General features: G+C 44.4%; 1 protein-coding gene across 1 annotated transcript in view; it reads right to left on the bottom strand.

The window, feature by feature from the left end:
• The window catches only part of FCRL6 (Fc receptor like 6), a 41,876-nt gene extending 22,638 nt beyond the window's left edge, over nucleotides 1–19,238 (bottom strand). Inside the window, 1 exon segment of the mRNA XM_064280008.1 lies at nucleotides 19,156–19,238. Coding sequence (XP_064136078.1) covers nucleotides 19,156–19,238 — 83 coding nt within the window.
• Nucleotides 19,239–22,602: the final 3,364 nt, after the last annotated feature.

The following is a 22,602-nucleotide window of genomic DNA, read 5'->3' as shown; positions in this document are numbered from 1 at the left end:
TTTGTACATTCCAGGTTTGGATTATTAATGGATGTTTACAGCTGTTTTTTCTCATTTTGAGTCATCCCACATCAGCAAATGAAAGTCTGGAAAGCTTGAATCCAACCATGTTATTAAGGTCAATTCTACTTTCTGGAGGTAACTCTTCCTCAGTGGTATTTTGAGTTCCTTCCAACCTGATGGGCTCATCTTCTGGCACTGTATCTGACAATGTTCTGCAGCTATTCATAAGGTTTTCACTGGCTAATTCTTTTCAAAAGTAGACTGCCAGGCCTGTCTTCCTACTCTGTCTTAGTCTGGAAGCTCAGGTGAAACCTGTCTGCCATGGATGACCCTGCTGGTGTTTGAATACTGGTGGTATAGCTTCCAGCATCTCAGCAACATGAAATCCCCCACAGTACAACAAACTGACAGAAGCATGGGGGTTCTAAAGCTAATAACTTATATAAAAAGAGTAGAATAGATACAGAGACACACAGAGGGAAGACAGATACCTGTCTACAAGTAAAGGATTATCAAAGATCACCAGCAGACACCAGAAGCTAGGAAAGAGGCCCACAGAAGCAATCGACATGGCCAAGACCTTGATTTGGACTTTTAGCCTCCTGAACTGTTAGAAAATAAATTTCTGTTCTTTAAAGCCAACCACTTTGTGGTGTTTTTTTTCTTTTTTTTGTTAGGGCAGCACTAGCCGACTAAGACAGGAGGGGCAGGTGAAAACCCTCTCAGAGCAGGTGCTTAGTCATGTTCAATTACGTGTTGACATCCTTGTTATCTACACTACTTTGGACATAGATGGAACCTTTTTAGCTTAATTGTCTGCTCATCTCGGGGTCAGCTTTGTCACAGATTCTCAGGTGTGCGCAGAACTGTAAGTTTGTTTCTTACCATTCCTCTATCATCTTTCTCCCCCCAACCCCTCCACACACATCTAAATATATCCCTTCCTTTTATGAGCTTGGTGGAATGAAGCACATGTAGGCTTTGGAACCATATGGCCCAGGATGGATTCCTGAATCTACCTCTTCTGTGTGACCTTGTACAAGTTTAATTTCAAAGAACCTCAGAGTCCTCATTCTGTCTGTAAAATGAGAATGGTGATAATAGTCATTTTTTCTTTACAGGGTAATCGTGAAGACTATACTGACCCACTGCCTGGGAAAGTGGTTACTATATTAACTGAAAGCAGAAAGGAAGCCTGACCTCAGAGTGACTGAGGCCTTACTCTGTAGTTCTGCCTTCCCTCCCTCCCAGAAAATGATCTTGCAACTTCAAAGTGCTGAACAAACAGGGATGAGGGTACTGAAGCCTATAACAAGAGAAGTCATCCATAAAGCATAGAGGCACTCCAGATGAGCCCACGTCCCCAAATCCTGATGACTCACTGACCATGGTGCTGCAAGACCTTGGAGCTATGATTGCAGAACTATGATCTGTAATCAAAACAGTAGTCAACTGGGAACATACAGAGTTGGGTGACACCTGGCTCACAGCTGTTCCTATACAAAGAGCCCAGGGACTTCGGTTAGCTATAGACCAAAGATGATGCAACTGTGTGGTGAGCTGACCAAGAGCTATTGTCAGCCCCAGTTGCATAATGGGGCCCCCAAACAATGGAGGCAGCAGCCTGCTGAGCTCTGCAGAGTCAGGCACTATAGGAAGGAGCTCCTGGTCCACTGACAAAGTTCATCAAGACAATGCAGACCAGGACTATGAACACGGTCTAGGAACCATTTCATATTACAGTTGTTAAGAGATTGGGGAGATTTTTATCTGGGGAATATACAATAGAGTAAGGACATGATATCAAATACCAAATCCATTGCCACTGAGCCTATTCTGACTCATAGTGAGTGACCCAACAGGACAGAGTAGAACTGCCCCATAGAGTTTCCAAGGAGCGACTGGTGGATTCAAACTGCTGACCTTTTGGTTAGCAGCCAAACACTTAACCATTTTGCCACCAGGGCTGATAGTGGTCTTCAAATGCTTGGTGGGCTAAATTTAAAAGAAAGGAAATACTTATTCTGAGTTACTTCACAGGGCAGAAATGGAACTTGCTGTTGTTAACTGTCTTTGAGTCAGCCCCTAACTCATGATGATCCATGTACAATGGGATGAAACACTGCCCAGCCCTGTGCCAACCCCATGATGGTTTGTGGATCAGACCATTGTGATCTATAATGTTTTCACTGGCATATTTTTAGAAGTATATCACCAAACCTTTCTTCCTAGTCCATCTTAGTTTGGAAGCTCTCCTGAAACCTGTTCAGCATCATAGAAATATGCAAGCCTCCAATGATGGACAAGTGGTGGCTGTGATGAGGTGCATTGGCTGAGAATCGAACCTGGGTCTTCCACTGGGAAGGTGAGAGTTCTACCACTGAACCACTGCTTTCCCCAGAAATGAGTTTAATGTATGGAAGCTGTAGTGTTCACGGAGGCAGATTTCAACTCAATATGAAGAACTATCTCACAACTGTTCAGCCATGGTGGGACATGCTGCTGGGAGGGCTGTGCAGAGAACCCATGACACCTGTCATAGATGCTGTGTGTGCATGTGGGGCATGGGTCCGATATTGAAGTGAAGTCAGCCTATGTTTGGCTCAGAAGAATTAAGACTTATCTCCTAAACTTTAACTGCATCTTTTGTGTTCAGCCATGGACCAGTTGTTCAACGTCAGTGCCCCTAGCCTCCGGGATCCCTGATAGCCAATAATGGTAAACAAACAAACAAAAAGAAAGAATGAAAAATCAACCCCATTGCCGTTGAGTTGATTCTGACTTATAATGACCCTACAGGAGAGAGCAGAACTGCCCAACAGGGTTTCTGAAGAGCGACTGGTAGATTCAAACTGCTGGCCTTTTGGTTAGTAGCTGAGCTCTTAACCCCTGAGCCACCAAGGCCCTGTACAAAAATCCATAGCCATCGAGTCATTTCCAAATCATAGCAAACCTGTAGCAACCTATAGGGCAGAGCAGAGCTGCCCCATCAGGGCTCCAAGGAGCCGCTGGTGAATTCAAACTGCTGACCTTTTGGTTAGCAGCTGAACTCTTAACCACTTTGCTATGAGGGCTCTACTATTTATTGTGCAAGCATGATCTGCTAGGCATTTTAAATGAATTACTATTTTCCAGTTTTATTTATTAGAGTCCAACTACATCTAGACTACAGGCAGTATGGTGGAATGAGAAAGCATGGGGTTTGACATTAGATGTACCGGGTTGACATTTTTGTTTTGCTCTTGTTAGAAGGGGTAATTCTAGGCAAGTTTCTTAACCTTTTTGAACTTCAGTTTCCTCAGTTGTTTAAAGGGGATAAAAATGCCTATCTCATAAGGCTCTGAAGTTTAGAGGAGATAATTATAAAGTAGGCATTCAATGTTTTTTTTTCCTTCTTTCTGTCTACACCCAAGAAGGTATGGTAGCTCTGCACTTGTGGTAACTATGTTCTCACACACCCAGCCCTGGGGACTGTATGTTCTTAGGCTGATTTTCTGGAGCCCTGAGCTTCAAGTTTGACCTGATTTGCCTGGGCTCTGCATTATGCTGTCCGTTACTTTCTCTCTCTCTCTCTCCTCTCTTTCTTGGCTATTTCCCATCAAGCTCCTGAATTCTAAGATGGGAATCTCTTGGACTTTAGCTGGTCAAGTCCAAGAATTGTTACTTCTACAGGATAGGGCCATCCAGGATACAGGATACACTACAGGATAGTGTATCCAGGCACTATGTCATCTTGTTTCTGCCCTGAGTGTAAGCTTTAGACATTTTTTACTTGCCCCAGTGGCCATTCATAGAGCATACAGCATCGCGTGGTGATGCTGGAGTTGGAAGAGTCCTGAGTGGAACAAGACTTTTCCTCCTGGGAGTCAAATTCCCACAAACTCTGTCCAGGAAGAGATTATGCTTAGGAAGAGTTTTGCTTTTCTGGTTTGCTGAAAACCAGCCAACCAAACCAACCAACCAACCCACACACCCACCCACCCACCCACCCACCCAACCAACTGGGAACAAAAGTAGATCAACTCAGAAACTATAAAGGGAAGTGAAATATATGCACGAACTTATTTCTTTTAACGTAGCAGAGCGATACTGGCTGAAATGGAGCTGAATCTGGGTGAGTCCAGAGACCCTCCTCGCTTCAGTCCTCCATCCCTAGACCAGTCCTTCAGTCATTTGCATGAATCCCTGGCATGGAGAAAAGTGGATCAGAGACTAGACGGACATGAATCAGAGAGAATGGGTTTGATGACCCAAAACAGCCCCAAGGACCAGTCAGATCTGGCCCCCCTCCCCCAAAAGAGAGCAGATGCAGGCAGATGAGGAAAGGTCACTTTCATAAAAGCTTTAGATGTTCAGAGCATAAGCCTCTTGACCAGATGAAAAGTCTGGTCATTGTTGACTGGTTCTAAAAAAAAGGCTTGAGGTTTTATAAACACATGCCACCCCATAAAACTCCTCCTCCCATCGCTGAACAAAATATGTGGAATTGCTTTTCCCTATTCCCCTGATCTCTCCCCTTTCCCAAAGCAGCCTCCTTCCATTCTATAATGTTGTTTTCCTATAGAGACAGCCCTAATGAGTATTTTAATCTGTTTTTGCAGGGCAAAAATACTGTTGTGAAGCAAGGAGGCTTTAGAATGTGATTTTTTTCCCCTCTTTTTTAGCACTCACACATCAAAGGGCTGCTCTGCCAAGGACCCAGGATGATGGGATAAGAAATACCCTGTCCCCATCTCTTGAAAGCATGCTTGACTCATGCTCATCCACAAATCCACTTGCATTGGGAAAGATGTGATCCTGAACTTTGTGTCCCAGGAACAACTTACAGTCATTGGTGCCCAGGATACTCATATTCAGTGAGCAGCACAACTGTCCAGAGTAGTGAGGTGCCTGTCCTGGTGCACTGGATGGAACACATCAGAGGTAAATTTGGGGGTGGGGGGAGAATATGTTGGCCACCAGCCCAGGGGTGGGTCATGGCTCCTCTGATCTAGATGGTGTTACTGCTTGATAGTCTAAATAGAGGAAGTGGGCAGGAAACTTTGAAAGCTCAGATTGGTATTTCCTCTTTGGCTGAAGGAGTATTGCATGTATGAACTGACTTGAAGTGAAGCATGAGGGAGCAGAGTAAATCATTACGAGGTACTTCCTAACTCTCTTTCTGTGACTTGGGAAACCTTATCCCAGGAAATCAGGATGGGACATGGCTATGAGACATCCCCAGCAAAAAGATTCAGAGATTGCCAGAATTTGCTTGGTCTCAGAATCACTTGGCCTGGCAGATAGCACAGTGCTGGGAAATACTCATCTCATCTACCCCTCCCCACCCCCTAGTGACTCCCAGTTCTCTGAGATGCCCTTCCCACCACAAAGATGAATGTGTTTGTGCACAGCAATGAGGCAGAGGAGTGGATCCTGAGAATGGGCCAGTTCAGGAGGGGATCAGGGATTGACGAAGTTGGAGTAGAGTGGGCCTGGAGGTTCTGAAATGAAGGCTTTAAAACAGGATATTATTGTGAGAAGAACTGTTTATTAGAAAACATTAAAAGAATAAAAAGGCAAGCCAAAAAGTGACATAAAACAGTTTCAATGCGTATAACTGACAAAGGGCTTACATCTAGAATACAAGAAACTCTACAAGGCAACAAGTCAATAAGAAAAAAAGAGACAACCCACTAGAAAAGCGAGCTAAATGATTGGATAAGGACTTTACAAAAACAGATATGCAAGTGTCAAATAAACATAGGCAAGGAGCTTGACTTCATAAGCCACTGCAGAAATGCAAATGAAAACCACGCTGAGATACCATTACACCGCCATAAGAATAAACTATCAAGACAGATAAACAAGTGTTGGTGAGGATGAGAAGCAACTGGTGCTCTCATACACCAGAAGTGGGAGTGTAAATTGGTACTGTCACTTTGGAAACCTGTGTGGCAGAATCTACTAAAACTAAACCTATGGATACCGGGTAACTCAGCATGTTCACTCCCAGGTATATTCTGAGCTTAAATACTGAGCAGAAACGCTGGCAGTGTGGGCATCGAAAGATATGTACAAGAATGATAATAGCAGCATTGTCTGTAATAGAAAAAACTAGAAATTGCTCAATTGTGCCTCAGCAGAGAAGAATATCGCACATTTTGATTTCCTCCAAAGACAACATAGAATTTAAGGCGAAACACTGAAGCAGTTGGGAAAAACACTAGGAAGCACTTTCTGACAGCAAAGCCGTTCCTGAGAGTCTTTAAATGAGAAGCTCCGTAGAGTTTGGAAAGAATTTGGTGTGCTTATTGCCTGTTACTTAATGTCTCTTTTACATTATGTGCAGTTTAAGAAATTTTTGAGAGTAATTTTGTTTTTTATGTGTGTGGAAAGCTGGGCAATGAATGAGGAAGACTGAAGAATTGATGCCTTTGAATTACGGTGTTGGCAAAGAATACTGAATATACCGTGGACTGCCAGAAGAAAGAAAAAAATCTGCCGTGGAAGAAGTACAGCCAGAATGCTCCTTGGAAGCAAGAATGGTGAGACTTCATCTCACGTACTTTGGACATGTTATCAGGAGGGATCAGTCCCTGGAGAAGGACATCATACTTGGTAAAGTAGAGGGTCAGCAAAAAAGAGGGAGACCCTCAATGAGATGGATTGACACAGTGGCTGTAACAATGGGCTCAAGCATAGCAAAGATTGTAGGGATGGCACAGGGCTGTGCAGTGTTTCGTTCTGTTGTATATAGGGTCGTTATGAGTTGGAACTGACCCAATGGCACCTAACAACAATTTTGTTTAAGCAATTTTCATCTTACACACTGTCTTTAGAACTTAATCTCCTCATAAGATATGATTTACTGTATTTTATGGACTTAAGAAACAGTGTCTTATGTTTTGTAAATAAGAAGTATTGCTTGTATACTTATTTTTAAGTTGTAATTATTGAGTTCTGACATCAAGTTGTGCCCTTGTAATTGTGTTCGTATACAGCTTTTCCTATAGTACTCATGAACTTGCTGTGATAGCCTGTTAGCAGTTGAACTATGAACTAAAGAGTGGTACCAGTACCTTAACTGACCATCAGTACCTTAACTGACCATCAGATTTTTTTTTTATTCTTGCTGTTAAGCCTACTTTTAGTAACTATTTCTCATGTTATTAGGCATTAGTGGTTCAGGGTTGGTGCATTAGTGGTTCAGGATTGGTGCATTAGTGGTTCAGGATTGGTGCATTAGTGGTTCAGGATTGGTGCAATCAGGGTGCATTGATAATTACTGGTGATTAGAATGTGAAAGTTGGAAACAAAGAAGAAGGGTTGGTAGTTGGAAAATATGGCCTTGATGATAGAAACGATGCCAGAGATCGCATGATAGAATTTTGCAAGACCAATGACTTCTTCATTGCAAATACCTTTTTTCGCCAACATAAATGGCTACTATATACATGGACCTTGCCAGAAGGAATACACACGAATTAAATCAACTACATCTGTGGAAAGAGACAATGGAAAAGCTCAATATCATCAGTCAGAACAAGGCCAGAGGACGACTATGGAATAGACCATCGATTGCTCATACGCAAGTTCAAGTTGAAACTGAAGAAAATTGGAACAAGTCCACGAGAGCCAAAGTATGTCCTTGAGTATATACCATCGGAATTTAGAGACCATCTCAAGGATAGATCTGATGCATTGAACACTAATGACTGAAGACCACACAAGTTGTGGAATGACATCAAGGACATCATACATGAAGAAGGCAAGGGTCATTAAAAAGATAGGAAAGAAAGAAAAGACCAAAACGGATGTTAGAATAGACTCTGAAACTTGCTCTTGAATGTCGAGCAGCTAAAGCAAAAGGAAGAAATGATGAAGTAAAAGAGGTGATTTCAAAGGGCAGCTCGAGAAGACAAAGTAAAGTATTATAATGACGTGTGCAAAGAGCTGGAAATAGAAAACCAAAATGAAAAAACATGCTTGGCACTTCTCAAGCTGAAAGAACTGAAGAGAAATTCAAACCTCAAGTTGCAATAGTGAAGGATTCTATGGGAAAATATAAAACGATGCAGGAGGCATCAAAAGAAGATGGAAGGAATACACAGAGTCATGGCACCAAAAAGAACTGGTCGATGTCCAACCATTTCAAGAGGTAGCATATGATCAGCAACCGATGGTACTGAAGGAAGAAGTCCAAGCTGCACTGAAGGCACTGGCAAAAAACAAGGCTCCAGGAATTGACGGAAGATCAACTGTGATGTTTCAACAAAGGGATGCAGCGCTGGAAGTGCTCACTCGTCTATACCAAGAAATTTGGAAGGCAGCTACCTGGCCAACTGAGTGGAAGAGATCCATATTTATGCCTACTCCCAAGAAAAGTGATCCTACTCAATGTGGAAATTATCGAACAATATTATTAATATCACATGCAAGCAAAATTTTGCTGAAGATCATTCAAAAGCTGCTGCAGCAGCATATCAACAGGGAACTGCCAGAAATTCAGGCCGGATTCAGAAGAGGACAGGGGACCAGCAATATCGTTGCTGATGTCAGATGGATCCTGGCCAAAAGCAGAGAATACCAGATGGATGTTTACCTGTGTTTTATTGACTATGCAAAGGCATTCAACTGTGTGGATCATAACAAATTATGGATAACATTGCAAAGAATGGGAATTCCAGGACGCATAATTGTGTTCACGAGGAATCTGTACATAGATCAAGAGGAAGTTGTTCGGACAGAACAAGGGGATACTATGTGGTTTAAAATCAGGAAAGGTGTGCATCAGGATTGTATCCTTTCACCTTAGCTATTCAATCTGTATGCTTAGCAAATAATCCGAGAAGCTGGACTGTATTAAAAAAAAAAAAACCAAAAATAGGGCATCAGGATTGGAGGAAAACTAATTAACAACCTGCGTATGCAGATCACACAACCTTGCTTGCTGAAAGTGAAGAGGACTTGAAGCAGTTATTGATGAAGATCAAAGATTGCAACCTTCAGTATGGATTACACTTTAACATAAAACAAAAATCCTCACAAGTGGGCCAATAAGCAACATAATGATAAACGGAGAAAAGGTTGAAATTGTCAAGGATTTCATTTTACTTGGATCCACAATCAACACCCATGGAAGCAGCAGTCAAGAATCAAAAGATGCATTGTATTGGGCAAATCTGCTGCAAAAGACCTCTTTAAAGTGTTGAGAGGCAAAGATGTCACCTTGAAGACTAAGGTATGCCTGATCCAAGCCATGGTGTTTTCAGTCACCTCATATGCATGTGAAAGCTGGACGATGAATAAGGAAGACTGAAGAAGAATTGATACCTTTGAATTGTGGTGTTGGCGAAGAATATTGAATATACCATGGACTGCCAAAAGAACAAGTAAATCTGTCTTGGAAGAAGTACAGCCAGAATGTTCCTTAGAAGCAAGGATGGTGAGACTGCGTCTTACATACTTTGGACATGTTATCTGGAGGGATCAGTCCCTGGAGAAGGACATCATGCTTGGTAAAGTATAAGTTAGCGGAAAAGCAGAAGATCCTTGATGAGAAGGATTGACACAGTGGCGGCAACAATGGGCTGAAGCATAATAATGATTGTGAGCATGGCGCAGGACTGGGCAGTGTTTTATTCTGTGGTATATATGGTGGCTATGAGTCAGAGCTGACTCCACGGCACCTAACAAAAACAACCAAGTGGTTCAGTGGTAGAATTCTTGCCTGCCATGTGGAAGACCTGGGTTTGATTCCTGGCCAGTGGACCTCATGTGCTACCACTGGTCTGTCAGTGAAGGCTTGCGTGTTGCTACAATGCTGAACAGGTTTCAGTGGAGCTCTCAGACTAAGGCAGACTAGGAAGAAAGGCCTGGCAATCTACATTCATAAACCAGCCAATGAAAACCCTGTGGATCACAATGATCCAATCTGCAACTGATCCTGGGGATGGTGCAGGACCAGGCACCATTTTGCTCTGTTGCGCATGGGATCACCATGTGTCGAGGGCCAACTCAACGGCAGCCAACAACAACAATGCTAAAGGCAGGAATGGGGAGGGTGAATTTTCTAAGTCTTCTGGCCCTAGATTCCCTCATTCAGTGGAAGTGAGAAACCAATCTCACACCACTCAGGCAATTCCTTTGTGACTTGATGATCAGCAGAGAGGTAAAAGTAATGAGTAAATCTAGTAGGAGTTGGATATCTTGCACACTCACCTAATGATGTTAACATTCATGCATTTTCTTCTATCACTCTCTTTTCAACAGGTCTCCCTGTCTGAGGTGTCTGCAGGTCCAGAGGCCCTTTGGGGGAGCAGCAGCAGCTGGGGTAGGAGACAGAAGGGGCCACCGCAAATGGTCTAGCTCTCCAGCACCCCTGGCGCTTTGCGTGCGGAACAGTTGACACCTTGCCCCTGGCTGCTTCCACTTTCACTAGATTCCAGCAGCGTGAGTGAGTGATCTGCAGCCTGTCTTCTTGCTCTACCCCTGCAGAGCGAGATGTTGCGCCCCTTCAGAGGTGTTAGTGAAAGTTGGCTTTCTGAGCTGCCCTGGCAGCATCCTGTCCCCTTGAGGATGAAGGTGACCTCAGGTGCAGGAGAGCTGCTGCTGAGGTTGGGAATGTCCCAGGACCCAGGCTGACCTTGAACCAAGACTGGAATGGGTTAGGGGAAGGATAAAAACTACCTTAATAGTCTAAGGGAAATGAGGGGCTAAAAGGAGGTATGTGGGGAGGATAATAGGGTTGGGATTCTCATCCAGAAAGAGCTTGAAGGCCAGGTTCCCTAAGGGTCAGCCGGCAGGGGAGAAGCTAGGGACAATGGCTGATACAGGGATGGGAAAAGTCTGCCCACTCCTAGGTAGTAGGATGAAGGGAGCTGGGGTGAGGGGGTAGCTCTGGGCAGAGGCAGCATGGTGCAGCTTGAATCCTGCTCTGGATACTAATCTGCTGAGAGACTTGGGCCAAGCTACTTAACCGCTCTGTGCCTTAGGGTCCTTATCTCTAAAGTCAATAAATAATTATACCTGCATCACAGGGCTGCTATGAAGGTTAAATAAAATAAACACATGTGAAGCACTTAGTGCTGTCTGGTAGAACTGTCTGCAATAATGAAAATGTTCTCTAGGCTATCCCGTTCTAGCCATGTGCTACTGAGTACTTGAAACTGGCTAGTGAGACTGAGGAACTGAATTTTTAACTGTTTTTAATTTTAATTAATTTAAATTTAGAAAGCCACATGTGGACAGTGGCTACCGTATTGGGCATGGCAGGCTTAGAACAATGCCCGGCAAGTAGTAAGTGCTTGATAAAGATTGTTGTTGTTGCTAGTTGCTCTCCAGTCAGCTCTGATTCATGGCAACCTTATGTATAACAAAGCAGAATGTTGCCTGGTCCTATGCCATCTTCGTGATTATTGGTATGCTTGAGTCTATCATTGTGGCCACTGGGCATTTTGAGCGCCTTCCAGCATAGGGCGGACTCATCTTTCAGCACTATATTGGACAAAGTTCTGTTGTGGTCCAAAAGGTTTTCACTGGCTTGTTTTCAGAAGAAGATCACCAGGCCTTTCTTCCCAGTCTGCCTTAGTTGGGAAGCTCCATTGAAACCTGCCCACCTGCTGGTATTTGAAATACCAGTGGCATAGCTTCCAGTATCATAGCAAAACACAAGCCATCACAGTATGGCCAACTGACAGACAGAGGGTGGTGGTAAAGTTTAGCTGTTGTTACAAGAAAAAATGAGTGAGGAAGCTTTAAACCACCAAAGTCTCTCCCCAATCGTAGCTTTTACCTATTAGGCCCAGAAAGGTAAAGTCATTTGTGCAAAGTTCCTCAGCTATAAAGCCTGCTGGGTTTAGCGCCACACCTTTAGCTGGAACTGGAGGCCCAGTGGAAGACCTGGGGCCATTTCTCTGAGTAAGGTCTGTGAGAGAAACATATTGGACAAACATGCCAAAAGCCTAAAATTTAAAACACGAGCTGAGAAGACCAGTAAGGTGGAGATGGGACCCGACTGGGAATGAAGCTCTGGGACTGGCCTGCAGGTGGTGGAAAATGCCATGAGGCATCTGGGCATCATCTTGCCCTCCTTCTTACTTCTTCCTTCCAGCGAGTGTGGAGGCTCCAAAGCAAAAACTTTGATTGTGTCAGGTCTGCAATGACCCCTCGTGGCCATATGGACAACAGTTGCCCTAAGGAGGTATTCTTCGTTAGCACTGAAACCTCATTCTCCATCCATCCATCCGTCTGTCCGTCTGACCGTCCGTCCGTCCAAGTGTTCATCTATGCCCAGTTCATACCTGCCTCCAGGAACAGGGAAATGGCAGGCACGTGATGGTGAAGGTTTTGCGTCAACTTGGCTGCGCCGTGATTCTCAGTGGCTTGGCAACTGTACAATGATGGAATCACTTCTGTGATGAGATTTGATACAACGTGATTACCTCCATGATGGGATCTGCTGTGAGTAGCCAATCAATTGAAAGGGAGTTTCCTTGGGAGTATGGCCTACATCCAATATAGGTGGATTCTCTGGCAAGGCTTGCTTTTGCTCGCTCTGGATCCTGCAGCTGGCTCCTCTGGTTCTTGGGACTTGAACTGCTGCCTTGCCTGACTATCTTGGGATTCATCAGTCTTCGCAGCCTGTGAGCAAGAGCCCTGCTGTCTGACCTGCTGATCTTGGGTTCGCCAGCCCCTGCGGCTATGTGAATCAGGAGAAACCTCCAGCCTGACCCACGGATTTGGGACATTCCAGGCTTTACAACCACGTGAGCCCTTTCCTTATATAAATCTCTCTATATAGATATTCATACTCTTTACTGGTTTTGCTTTTCTAGAGAACCCAGCCTAACATATTGCTTATACTTGGTATTAGTCTTTATGACTCTTAAAACACCTTTTTCATGCCCCTATTATCCTGTTTATCACAGTTTTATATTTGTTTTATTGTCTTTCCTTACTTCCAGTTTGTGATCTCCTCAAAGGCAAGGGCCAAGCCTAATTCATCTTCGCATCTCTAGACCCAGCACAATATGAGGTTCAAGATTCACCAAAGTATAATTGTTAGGAATTCTGAAGTCAGAAAGATCTGGGTTCTAATCCTAGTTCTTCTGTTTAACGGGTGGGGAGCCTGGGACAGCGACTTAACCTCACTGAACCTCAGGTTTTACATCTGTAACATGGTAAGAATGACACCATTTTATAGTGTTGTGGAGAGGACTACACTTTTGCACACACAATGTCTTACATGTTCCCCCTTCCACCTAAAATTGGATTCTATCCTTACATTTCCTTAGGACCTTATACTCCCAAGGCACCTTCCCTTCTACCCTTTACTCTCCTGTGAGTTCAGTCACTTCATCTCAACTAGATCATTCCCATGGATGTTCCTGAAAGATAATTCTCTTTCATCGGCAAACCCAACCAAATACAAATCAGCTACCCTTCCCTTGGCTCCACACCCACTGCCAGTGCCCCTTCACAGCCAATCTCCTTGAAAGAGTGGTCTATGCCACGCTATACCCGTTGTTGTTCTGAGACAGTCTTGTTGTTGCTAGCTGTTACCGAGTCGAACTCTGGCTCATGGTGACCCCATGTACAACGAATGGAACGCTGTCCTTTCCTGCCCCATCCCCATGATCAGTTGCAGATCATACTGTTGTAATCCACAGGGTGATTTTCTGGAGTACATCGCCAGGCTTTTCCTCCTAGTCCATCTGAGTCTGGAAGCTCTGCTGAAACGTATTCAGCATTATAGCAACACACAAGCCTCAAATGATAGGTGGTCGCTGCTCGTGAAGTGCATTGGCTTGGAATTGAATCTAGGTTTCCTTTATGGAAGGCAAGAATTCTGTCACGGAACCACCATTGCCCCTGAGACACATTGGCGTGCCTCAAATGGTTTCAGGTGCTGTGAGATATTGATTTCAGCCTTCGGGGCGGCTGGGTGGGGCTACACTTCCAGTTGGGAGCAGCCTTGTTTAATTATCCAATGCTCAATTTGAATATAATTTTCTATATGTGCCATGACAAGGTTTAGAAACAGGGCATCTATTCTCCCTGTCTCCATTTGCTCACCTCTCATTCATCCCTCAGCTCACTTGCATTTGGCTTCAGCCTCTTCAAGTCTCTGAAACATCACCAGCATATCCTGTGGATGCACTTTTTACTTCATTTTATTTGATTACATGTTAAGGTTGTTACTGCTGACCACTCCCTCCATCTTAAACGTCTCCATCCGCTCTGTGACACTGCCCTCTCCAGGCTCTTCTCCCCAGCTGCTCCTTCCCACTCTCCTCTGTAGGTTCAGCCACCTCTGGTGGCCCTGAAGGAGTTCTCCTGACTCCAGTCTCAGGCTCTTTTCTCCTTTTACTCTATACGTTTTCCTCTGTGGTCACGGTTTAAACGATCACCTCTAATCCAACGGATCTCAAATATGTCTTTCTAGCCAGGGCATAACTATGTGTTTTTGGATCTGAATATGCAACCGTGTACCTGAGAGCTTATGTAGGAGGGCTCAGAGGCTCCTTCAACTCAACATGTCAAGACTGAACCCAGCCTCTGCCTCCCATCCTGCTCCTCTTCTGGTGTTTCCTGCTTTAGTCAACAGGCCCACTCCCCACCCTGCTGTGCAAGTCAGAAACCTGAGTGTCACAACTCCAAAGTGCCACCTCCCACTGCAAAATTAGCTGAGTAGGAACGTGACCCTTTTGTACTATAAGTATTTTGTGTGCGTGTGTGTGTACACACATGGGCTGTATATTTTCCTCATCTTGGCTAAGTCCTAGTCGTTTCTTATATTTCAACCTGTGTATCACTTCCCGCAGAAACTCCTGATCACTGTCCCCCACCCAGGCTGGTGCACAAACACCCTCTGTCTTAGCATTTAGCCCTTTCTTCCTCCATTGGAATTGCCTCTTGTGTGTGTCCCCCTACAGGACTGCAAGCCTCTTGAGGGCAAGGGCCGTGTTTGTTTTGTTCTTTGTGTACCTTCAGTGCCTGGCAAAGAGTGTGTGTACCAGAAATACGTGTTGGATGGAGATTGAGATAAAGCAGGGACTCCCTCCTACTGGTCTGGCTTGTGTACAGTAGCAGTTGTAATCTTATCCACCCCCTTCAGATCCTCTCATCTTCTCATTCTCCTATTCATAAATAAGTGTATTTAAGTGTGAGTTTTTTTTTTTTTTCTAAAGATGGTTGATTGTGAGTTAGTCTAGTATAGAAAGAATTCCGTAATGTTAGTCCTTCCTCCATGGCAGGGGGAGAGCAACAATTTCTTTGGAGGGCCTTCCATGTCATCTATGCTGTTCCTTTGATTGACAATTTCACATCCCACCTCTATTTCCTCACTTTTCATTTTATACATACTGTCTTAATCATCTAGTGCTGCCATAACAGAGATACCACAAGTGGATGGCTTTAACAAAGAGAAATTTATTCTCTCACAGTCTAGTAGGTTATAAGTCCAAATTCAGGGTGTCAGCTCCAGGTGAAGGCTTTCTCTCTCTGTCCGCTCTGGAGGAAAGTCCTTGTCCTCAATCTTCCCATAGTTGAGGAGCTTCTCAGGCACAGGGACCCCAGGCCCAAAAGGCACACTCTGCTCCTGGTGCTGCTTTCTTGGTGGTATGAGGTCCCCAACTCTCTGCTTGCTTCCCTTTTCTTTTATCTCTTGAGAAATAAAAGGTGGTGCAGGCCACACCCCTGGGAAACTCCCTTTACCTTGGATCAAGGAAGTGACCCGAGTAAGGGTGGTGCTACATTCCCACCCTAATCCTCTCAACGTAGAATTACAATCACAAAATGGAGGACAACCACACAATACTGGGAATCATAGCCTAACCAAGTTGACACATATTTTTTGGGGACACAATTTAATCCATGACACATACCCACTGCATTCTTCCTTGCATGCATCTTTTTAGGCAGCATGTTAAAAAATTTTTAATTGTGCTTAAATAGGACAGCCTCAGCTAGAAGCCTGTGGTTACCAAAAACAGCCTTAGAAATTAAGGAATGCCTCCCTGGATGGGGCTGACAACTCACTCTCTTACCCATAAATAAGTGTATTTAAGAGTTTCTGTATATCTAAAGGTGGTTGGCTCTGAGTTAGTCTAGTATAAAAATAATTCCGTACCTTTAGTCCTGTAGCTCATTCTCCCCCTGGAGATTGGGGAAGAAAAGCATATATAATTAAAGCGATAAATTGAATGTTTTGGATCCTCTGTTTACCACTGTCAAACATAATCTATTTCATGCTTTTATACAGAAAGCATAAAATAGGTCAGATTTAATTTTCTTCAGCCTGCTTATTTTCTCCTCCAGTTCCCTGGGTAAAGGCAGAACCCAAATGGAAATGGGAACACCGTAAGACTTGTGTATTTAGAGGAGGTGGTGATAAAGAGTTTAGTGCCCTGGACCCTGAGAATAGGACATCCGGGAGCAAGTAAAAAATAAAGAGAGACAATGAGGTATCTGGGAAACAGCATGTGATTTGGAGTCAGACAGACCTGAGTTAGAACCCTGGCTCAGCCACATGTAGTTGTGTGGCTTCAGATTCCCTTTCTGTTCCTCTTCTCAAAGTACTCCACCCTGCATTCATCCCCTCTTCCCCCTCCCCCATTAGTTTCTCTCTGTCTACTGGATTCTTTTCATCTGCATACGAACAGGCACAAATACCATCCACAATAAAACAAATCTCTCCTTTGTGCCTTATTCATCCCTTCCAGCTTCCACTCTATTTCTCTCCTTCCTTTATAGCCAAGCTTCTCAGAAGAATTGCCCACACTTCTACCATCCCTACCCACTCACCAATCATGTATGATCTGACCTCAGCCCACACCACTCCACTGAACTGCTTTTGTCGAAGCCACAATGACTTCTGTGTTGCCAACCCCAATGGACGAGTCTCTGCCCTCCACTGATTTGGCCACTCCTTCCCTCTCGAAACACTTTTCTTTCTTGGCATCCATCATGTCACCCCTGATATTCCTCCTACCGATAAAAAAAAAAAAAATTTTTTTTTTTATATCTGGCCACCACTTCTTCACCTGTTTGCTGGACCATCCTCTTCTTCCTGACAGTAAATGCAGGGATCCTCAGAGTTCAGTCCTGGTCCCTCTTTTCTCTATTTATGCTGACTCCCTAGTGCCATGGCTTTGAGTAATACTCCGATGACACCCATATTTGTATTTCTTGACTGACCTGACCATTTCTGTAGACTTGGGACCCGAATATACAACTGCCTCTTTTTATCTCCACAAACATCTCAGACTTAACGTATCCCAAATCAGCTCTTGTCCCTCTCCTTGTTGTGCCTCCCTCTCCTCATCAGTCTTTCTCATCTCTGTTAACAGCACCACCAGTTACTCAAATAGAAACCTCAGAGTCACCCCTCACATCAGATTTATCACCAGGTTCTATCGATTTCTCTCCAAAATATATCTCAACTCTGCCTTATTCTTGCCATCTGTACTTGCCACTATTACACTGGAGCTACTCAATATTTCTTGCTTACATTGCTGTGAAAACTTCTCAATTCTTTTCCCAGCCTCTGCTCTTGACCTCCTCTATCAATGTTACACACAGAGGAAAAGAGTGGTCTACTCGAAATGTAAATAGGCTCATTGTAAATACTCCTCTGCTTAAAACTTTCAACGTCTTTTCGTTACGCTGAGAATAAAACACGCTCCCTCTCTGTAACACCCTGCATGCCCGGCCCTGTCCACCTCTCTTGCCTTGTCTTAGGTCTCCCTCTCTTACTGGGCTCGGGCTGATCTTTCAGATCTGCTAACACACAAGCTTCTTGCTTCCTCGGGGCCTTCATTTGCTCTTCCCTTAGCCTCAGAGGCCCTTCCCCTTTCCACCACTTTTCCCTCCGTCCTTAAAAAAGTAACTCTCTCTCTATATACATCTTCGTCACCTAGTGCTGCTGCAACAGAAACACCACAAGTGGATGGCCCCAACAAAGAGAAACACATTCTCTCACTGTCCAGCAGGCTACAAGTCCAAATTCAGGATGTCAGCTCCAGGAGAAGGCTCCCTCTCTCTGTCAGCTCTGGAGGAAGGTCCTTGTCATCAGTCTTCTCCAGGTCCTGGAGCATCTCAGCGCAGGAAGCCCAGGTTCAAAGGACACGCTCTGCTCCTGGCACTGCCCTCCTGGCAGCATGAGGTTCCCACGTCTCTCTGCTCGCCTCACTCTTTTATAGCTCAAAAGAGATTGGCTTAGGACACCACCTAATCTTGTAGACCTCATCAGTATAATTGCTGCTAATCGATTTTATTACATCACAGTGATAGGATTTATAATGTATAGGGAAATCACATCAGAAGATAAAATGGTAGACAATCATATAATCACAAGGGAATCATGACCCAGCCAAGCTGACAGATATTTTTTGGGGGACAAGATTCAATCCATGACACTATATATATGTACAGTATATATATATATACACACACACACACATTATTAAACATTCAGAACTGTATAACAGGTAACATAAGAAACAGCCAGGTACCCACCGCCCAGCTCCATTTAATTCTAAAATTCTGTCACATTTACTTCAGGTTTTTTTTTTTTTTAAGAAATAAAATAGCGTGAAATTAGCTGAAGCCCCATGGGTTTTCCTCCCCAATTTTGTTCTCCTCCCTCCCTTCATAGAACTAACCCCTGAATTTGGTTTTATCATTCCCATGTCTCCTGTTATCCTATAATTACATATATGTGTGCCTACAAACCACATGTAGTATTGCTCGGCATGTTCAAAACTGTACGTAAATGGTATCTTACTGTGGGAGGATTCTGCAACTCACCCTTTCCTCAGCATCCAGGCTGACACACGTGGCTCTAGTTGTCATGAGCACTGTGGTATAGTATTCCATTGGATACAGATGTCTAACGTTATTTATCTAGTCTCCTAATGATGCATAATGATACCATTTTCAATTACTGGCCATTGCAAACAACGCTGCAAAGAACATTTGTAAATGTTTCCTTGTTCACATGTTTGAGACTTTCCCCTAGAACAAAATCTTTAAAACAGAAGCCCTGAACAATAGGGCTTGATGCCTCCTCAACTTTACAAGATAGCGCCAGGTTGCTCTACGACGCGGCTGAACTGATTTCACCTCCCACGGCGGCGTGGACGAGTTTCCAGAGCTCCACAGTCTTACCTCCTGAAGACGCCGCTGCCAAGCTCGATCTGGCCCCGAGGGGGCGCCAAGCAGCTCCCCGTGATCCAGGGCGGCAGCGGCATGAGCTGGTGGACTCTTTGTCCCTAGTTCGCAGGGTCTGTGGCTTGATGGGAGTCCTGGTGGTGCAGTGGTTAAGAGCTCGGCTGCTAACTGTAAAGGTCAGCAGTTCCAATTCACCAGCTGCTCCTTGGAAACCCTATAGGGCAGTTCTACTCTGCCCTATGGAGTTGCTATGAGCTGAGTCCTGACTTGATGGCAATGGGTTTGGTTTTTTTTTTTTTATGGCCAGGTAGGTGGTCATTGTGGAAGGGCAGGATCCCAGAGACACATTTAGGGCAGACTCCAACCAACCCCTGTGTCACTGACAGATGTAGTCTGAATCCTCCTCTCCTCTCTTTTTGAAAAATTGAAAGCAATATAAAATAAAAATGTCCATATCTTGAACTAAAAAGGACCCAGGTTGCTAAAACAAACACCAGTATGGTTAAAATACAAAATACACAATGCTAATATTTTCATATATACTGTTTTGTTTTTATATCAGGTGTTCTGTTTTTAAGAAATAAGACATTCCAGTTAAGCTTGAATCTCTTCTCCCAGTTCCTTTACCTCTCGGCCTTTCCCTAGGCAGCTAAGATCCTGAGTTTGATGAGTATCCAAGCATTTATTTTTTTATAACATATGTACCCATAAACATTTTCTAGTATTGTTTGTTTTTATTCAAACAAATGATATTCTGTACCTAATATTGCAAATTTCTTTCCTGCCCATCCAACACTGTTTCCAAAATCCATCTAAGTTGGTGCAATAGCTCTAGTTCGGTGTTTATCCAACAATGTTTTTAGATGGCTTTCAGTTTTTTGGCTACTCAAACAACGTCGTATGTATACTCCATGAGAGCAGAAGTTTCTGTGTTTTGTTCATGCTTAATTTTCAGCCCCTAGAACTGTGCCTGGCACATAAACAAAGAAAAAAAAAAACCAAACTCGCTGCCATTGAGTCAGTTCTGGCTCATATTACAGAGCAGGACCACTCTGTAGGATTTTCTTGCCTGGAATATTTACACATAGTAGGTGCTTAAAAAGGAAACCCTGGTGGCGGAGTGGTTAAGTGCTATGGATGCTAACCAAAAGGTGGGCAGTTCGAATCCGCCAGGCGCTCCTTGGAAACTCTATGGGGCAGCTCTACTCTGTCCTATAGGGTCCCTATGAGTCGGAATCGACTTGATGGTGGTGGGTGGGGTTTTAGGTGCTTAAAAGGAGCCCTGGTAGTGCAGTGGTTAAAGTGATTGACTGCTAACCAAAAGTTCAGCGGTTCGAAACCACCAGCCGCTCCGGAGGAGAAAGATGTGACAGTCTGCTTCGATAGAGATTTACAGCCATGGAAACCCTGTGAGGTCACTAGGAGTTGGAATCGACTCGATGGCAGTGGGTTCATTTGGAAGTGCTTAATAAATATGTACCATGTTTAAAAAAAATTTTTTTTTATGTTTAATAATAAATGAGCAGCCTCATATGTGTCTCTAGGATGCTCCCATGCAGAATTTGTAATATATATGTATGTATATGGAGAGAGAGAGAGAGCACATGCTGGATGGGGGTGAGCTCACAGCCACATCACTCTTTAAGGTTATCGTACCAACTGACATACCCCGCAGCAGTTTGACAGGTCTCATTTCCCCTTAGCCTTGCCAACTTTAGTGTTCTGAGATTTGGAGCTGTGTGTGTGCAACTTGATGTATATACAATCATATCTTACTGTCGTTTTAATTTTCATTTTCCTAACTCCTTTTTGATTTGTCCCGCCTGGGAATGTCATTGACTTCCTTTGTGGCTCCTGGATTATCAGATGAGCAGAAGGGGCTTGGGGTGGGTTGATGGTCACTCTCAACTGTGCAGCCTGACTCTGCATGAGCCTGGAGTCCTCCATGCATTCCCTGGCTCCCTCGCTCCGTGAAGGGATTTGAGCAGAAGTGGCGGGCTGGATTTGCAATCCCTGGGCCTGGAGAGCAGACAAAGTGTGGAGACCCAAAGTCCCCCTTTGTGCCCAGTCCCACCTTGAGCTATGGGGAATCCTTTGAGGGGCAGTGGAAGGCTCCCTGGGTTCCCAGTGCTGGCCTGTTATTCACTGGGACTCCAGCTGGAGAGTGCCCACAAGAAGAACCCTGGGCTCAGGGAGCTCTCACATTTGCAGCTGCCTTTTTCAGCTCCTGTAGGGGGAGTTGTCTTCACAGTCCCAGCTCTCCCTTCCACACACGAAGTGGCACGCAACCATGCCCTCCACTTTCAGGAAAACATGTCAGCCGGTCGGTTTGGCTCCTTTCATTTAGACAAATTCACCACTATTTGGAGAGGAGAAGACAGGTTTGAAGAGAAAGGGACAGACATAACGGGAGAGGGGTGTGGGGAGTGAGGGTACAGTTGAGGTAGAAAGTTTGAGCTCAAAGGAAACCACTTGGCCTTGGGACAACGGGGAGAAATACCAGGGTGCTGGACTGAGTGCAGCACCTGGAGCTGTTGTTCCCCCCGTGGACCTCTGACCTGGGTCGACGGGGATACGGTCACAGCCCAACACTGACCAGGAGCACCAGTGCATTCGGCAGAGTGGTGGGTGTGCAGGAGCCAGTGCCAGCTGCCATCTAAAAGACATAAATTTCTAGCACATAGAGACGACACTCACTTGAGATCTTTTCCCATTTGAAAAGCATTAAAAAATCATACCCGGCAAGCCCAGAGGGTGAGCGCTTTGACTTAACAACCCTTTTTACTTTCTTTTGCAAAGCATGGAAGTCATTAACTTCCAGCAAGCAGGGAAAGCAGATCCTTACTTAACTCTTATCTTCCGAGAAGTCTTAAAAATCAGCAGCGCTGAGACCTTGTCTCTCTGGCAGTGTTAAATCATAAAGCACCACACTGCTACTAAGTAATGGGGCCATTCTGTCAAAATGTAACTTAAGAAAAAATTGGAACCTGGTGACATGTCCTCTGCTCAGAAACCTGTGGTGACGCTACCCTGTTGATCAGATAGAATCCTAAGCCTTTGGCATGAATTTCTGCTGCCCTTTCACCACCTTAACCTAACCATGTATTTTCTGCTACCCACTGGATGAAATTTTTATTTCACCTATGCCAACTGGCTCCCTTTATCTTTCTCTTCCCTTGCTCCCACCCATTCATCTTGTCCACCTCTCTCTCTAAGCCTTCCTATGTGGACTATGCACCTGACAGATAACAGTATTTTTAACAACATCCAGCATTTGTATATCCCCTTACGCTATCTAGAAACCCTGGTGGTATAGTGGTTAGGAGCTACGGCTGCTAACCCAAAGGTCGGCAGTTCAAATCCACCAGGTGCTCATTGGAAACTCTATGGGGCAGTTCTACTCTGTCCTATGGGGTCGCTATGAGTTGGAATCCACCAGATGGC

The sequence above is a fragment of the Loxodonta africana genome, chromosome 3, assembly GCF_030014295.1.
Source record: "Loxodonta africana isolate mLoxAfr1 chromosome 3, mLoxAfr1.hap2, whole genome shotgun sequence".
Classification (NCBI taxonomy): Eukaryota; Metazoa; Chordata; class Mammalia; order Proboscidea; family Elephantidae; genus Loxodonta; species Loxodonta africana.
The sequence above is the reverse complement of the archived record's forward strand: the minus strand, read 5'-3'. Positions and strand labels throughout refer to the sequence as shown.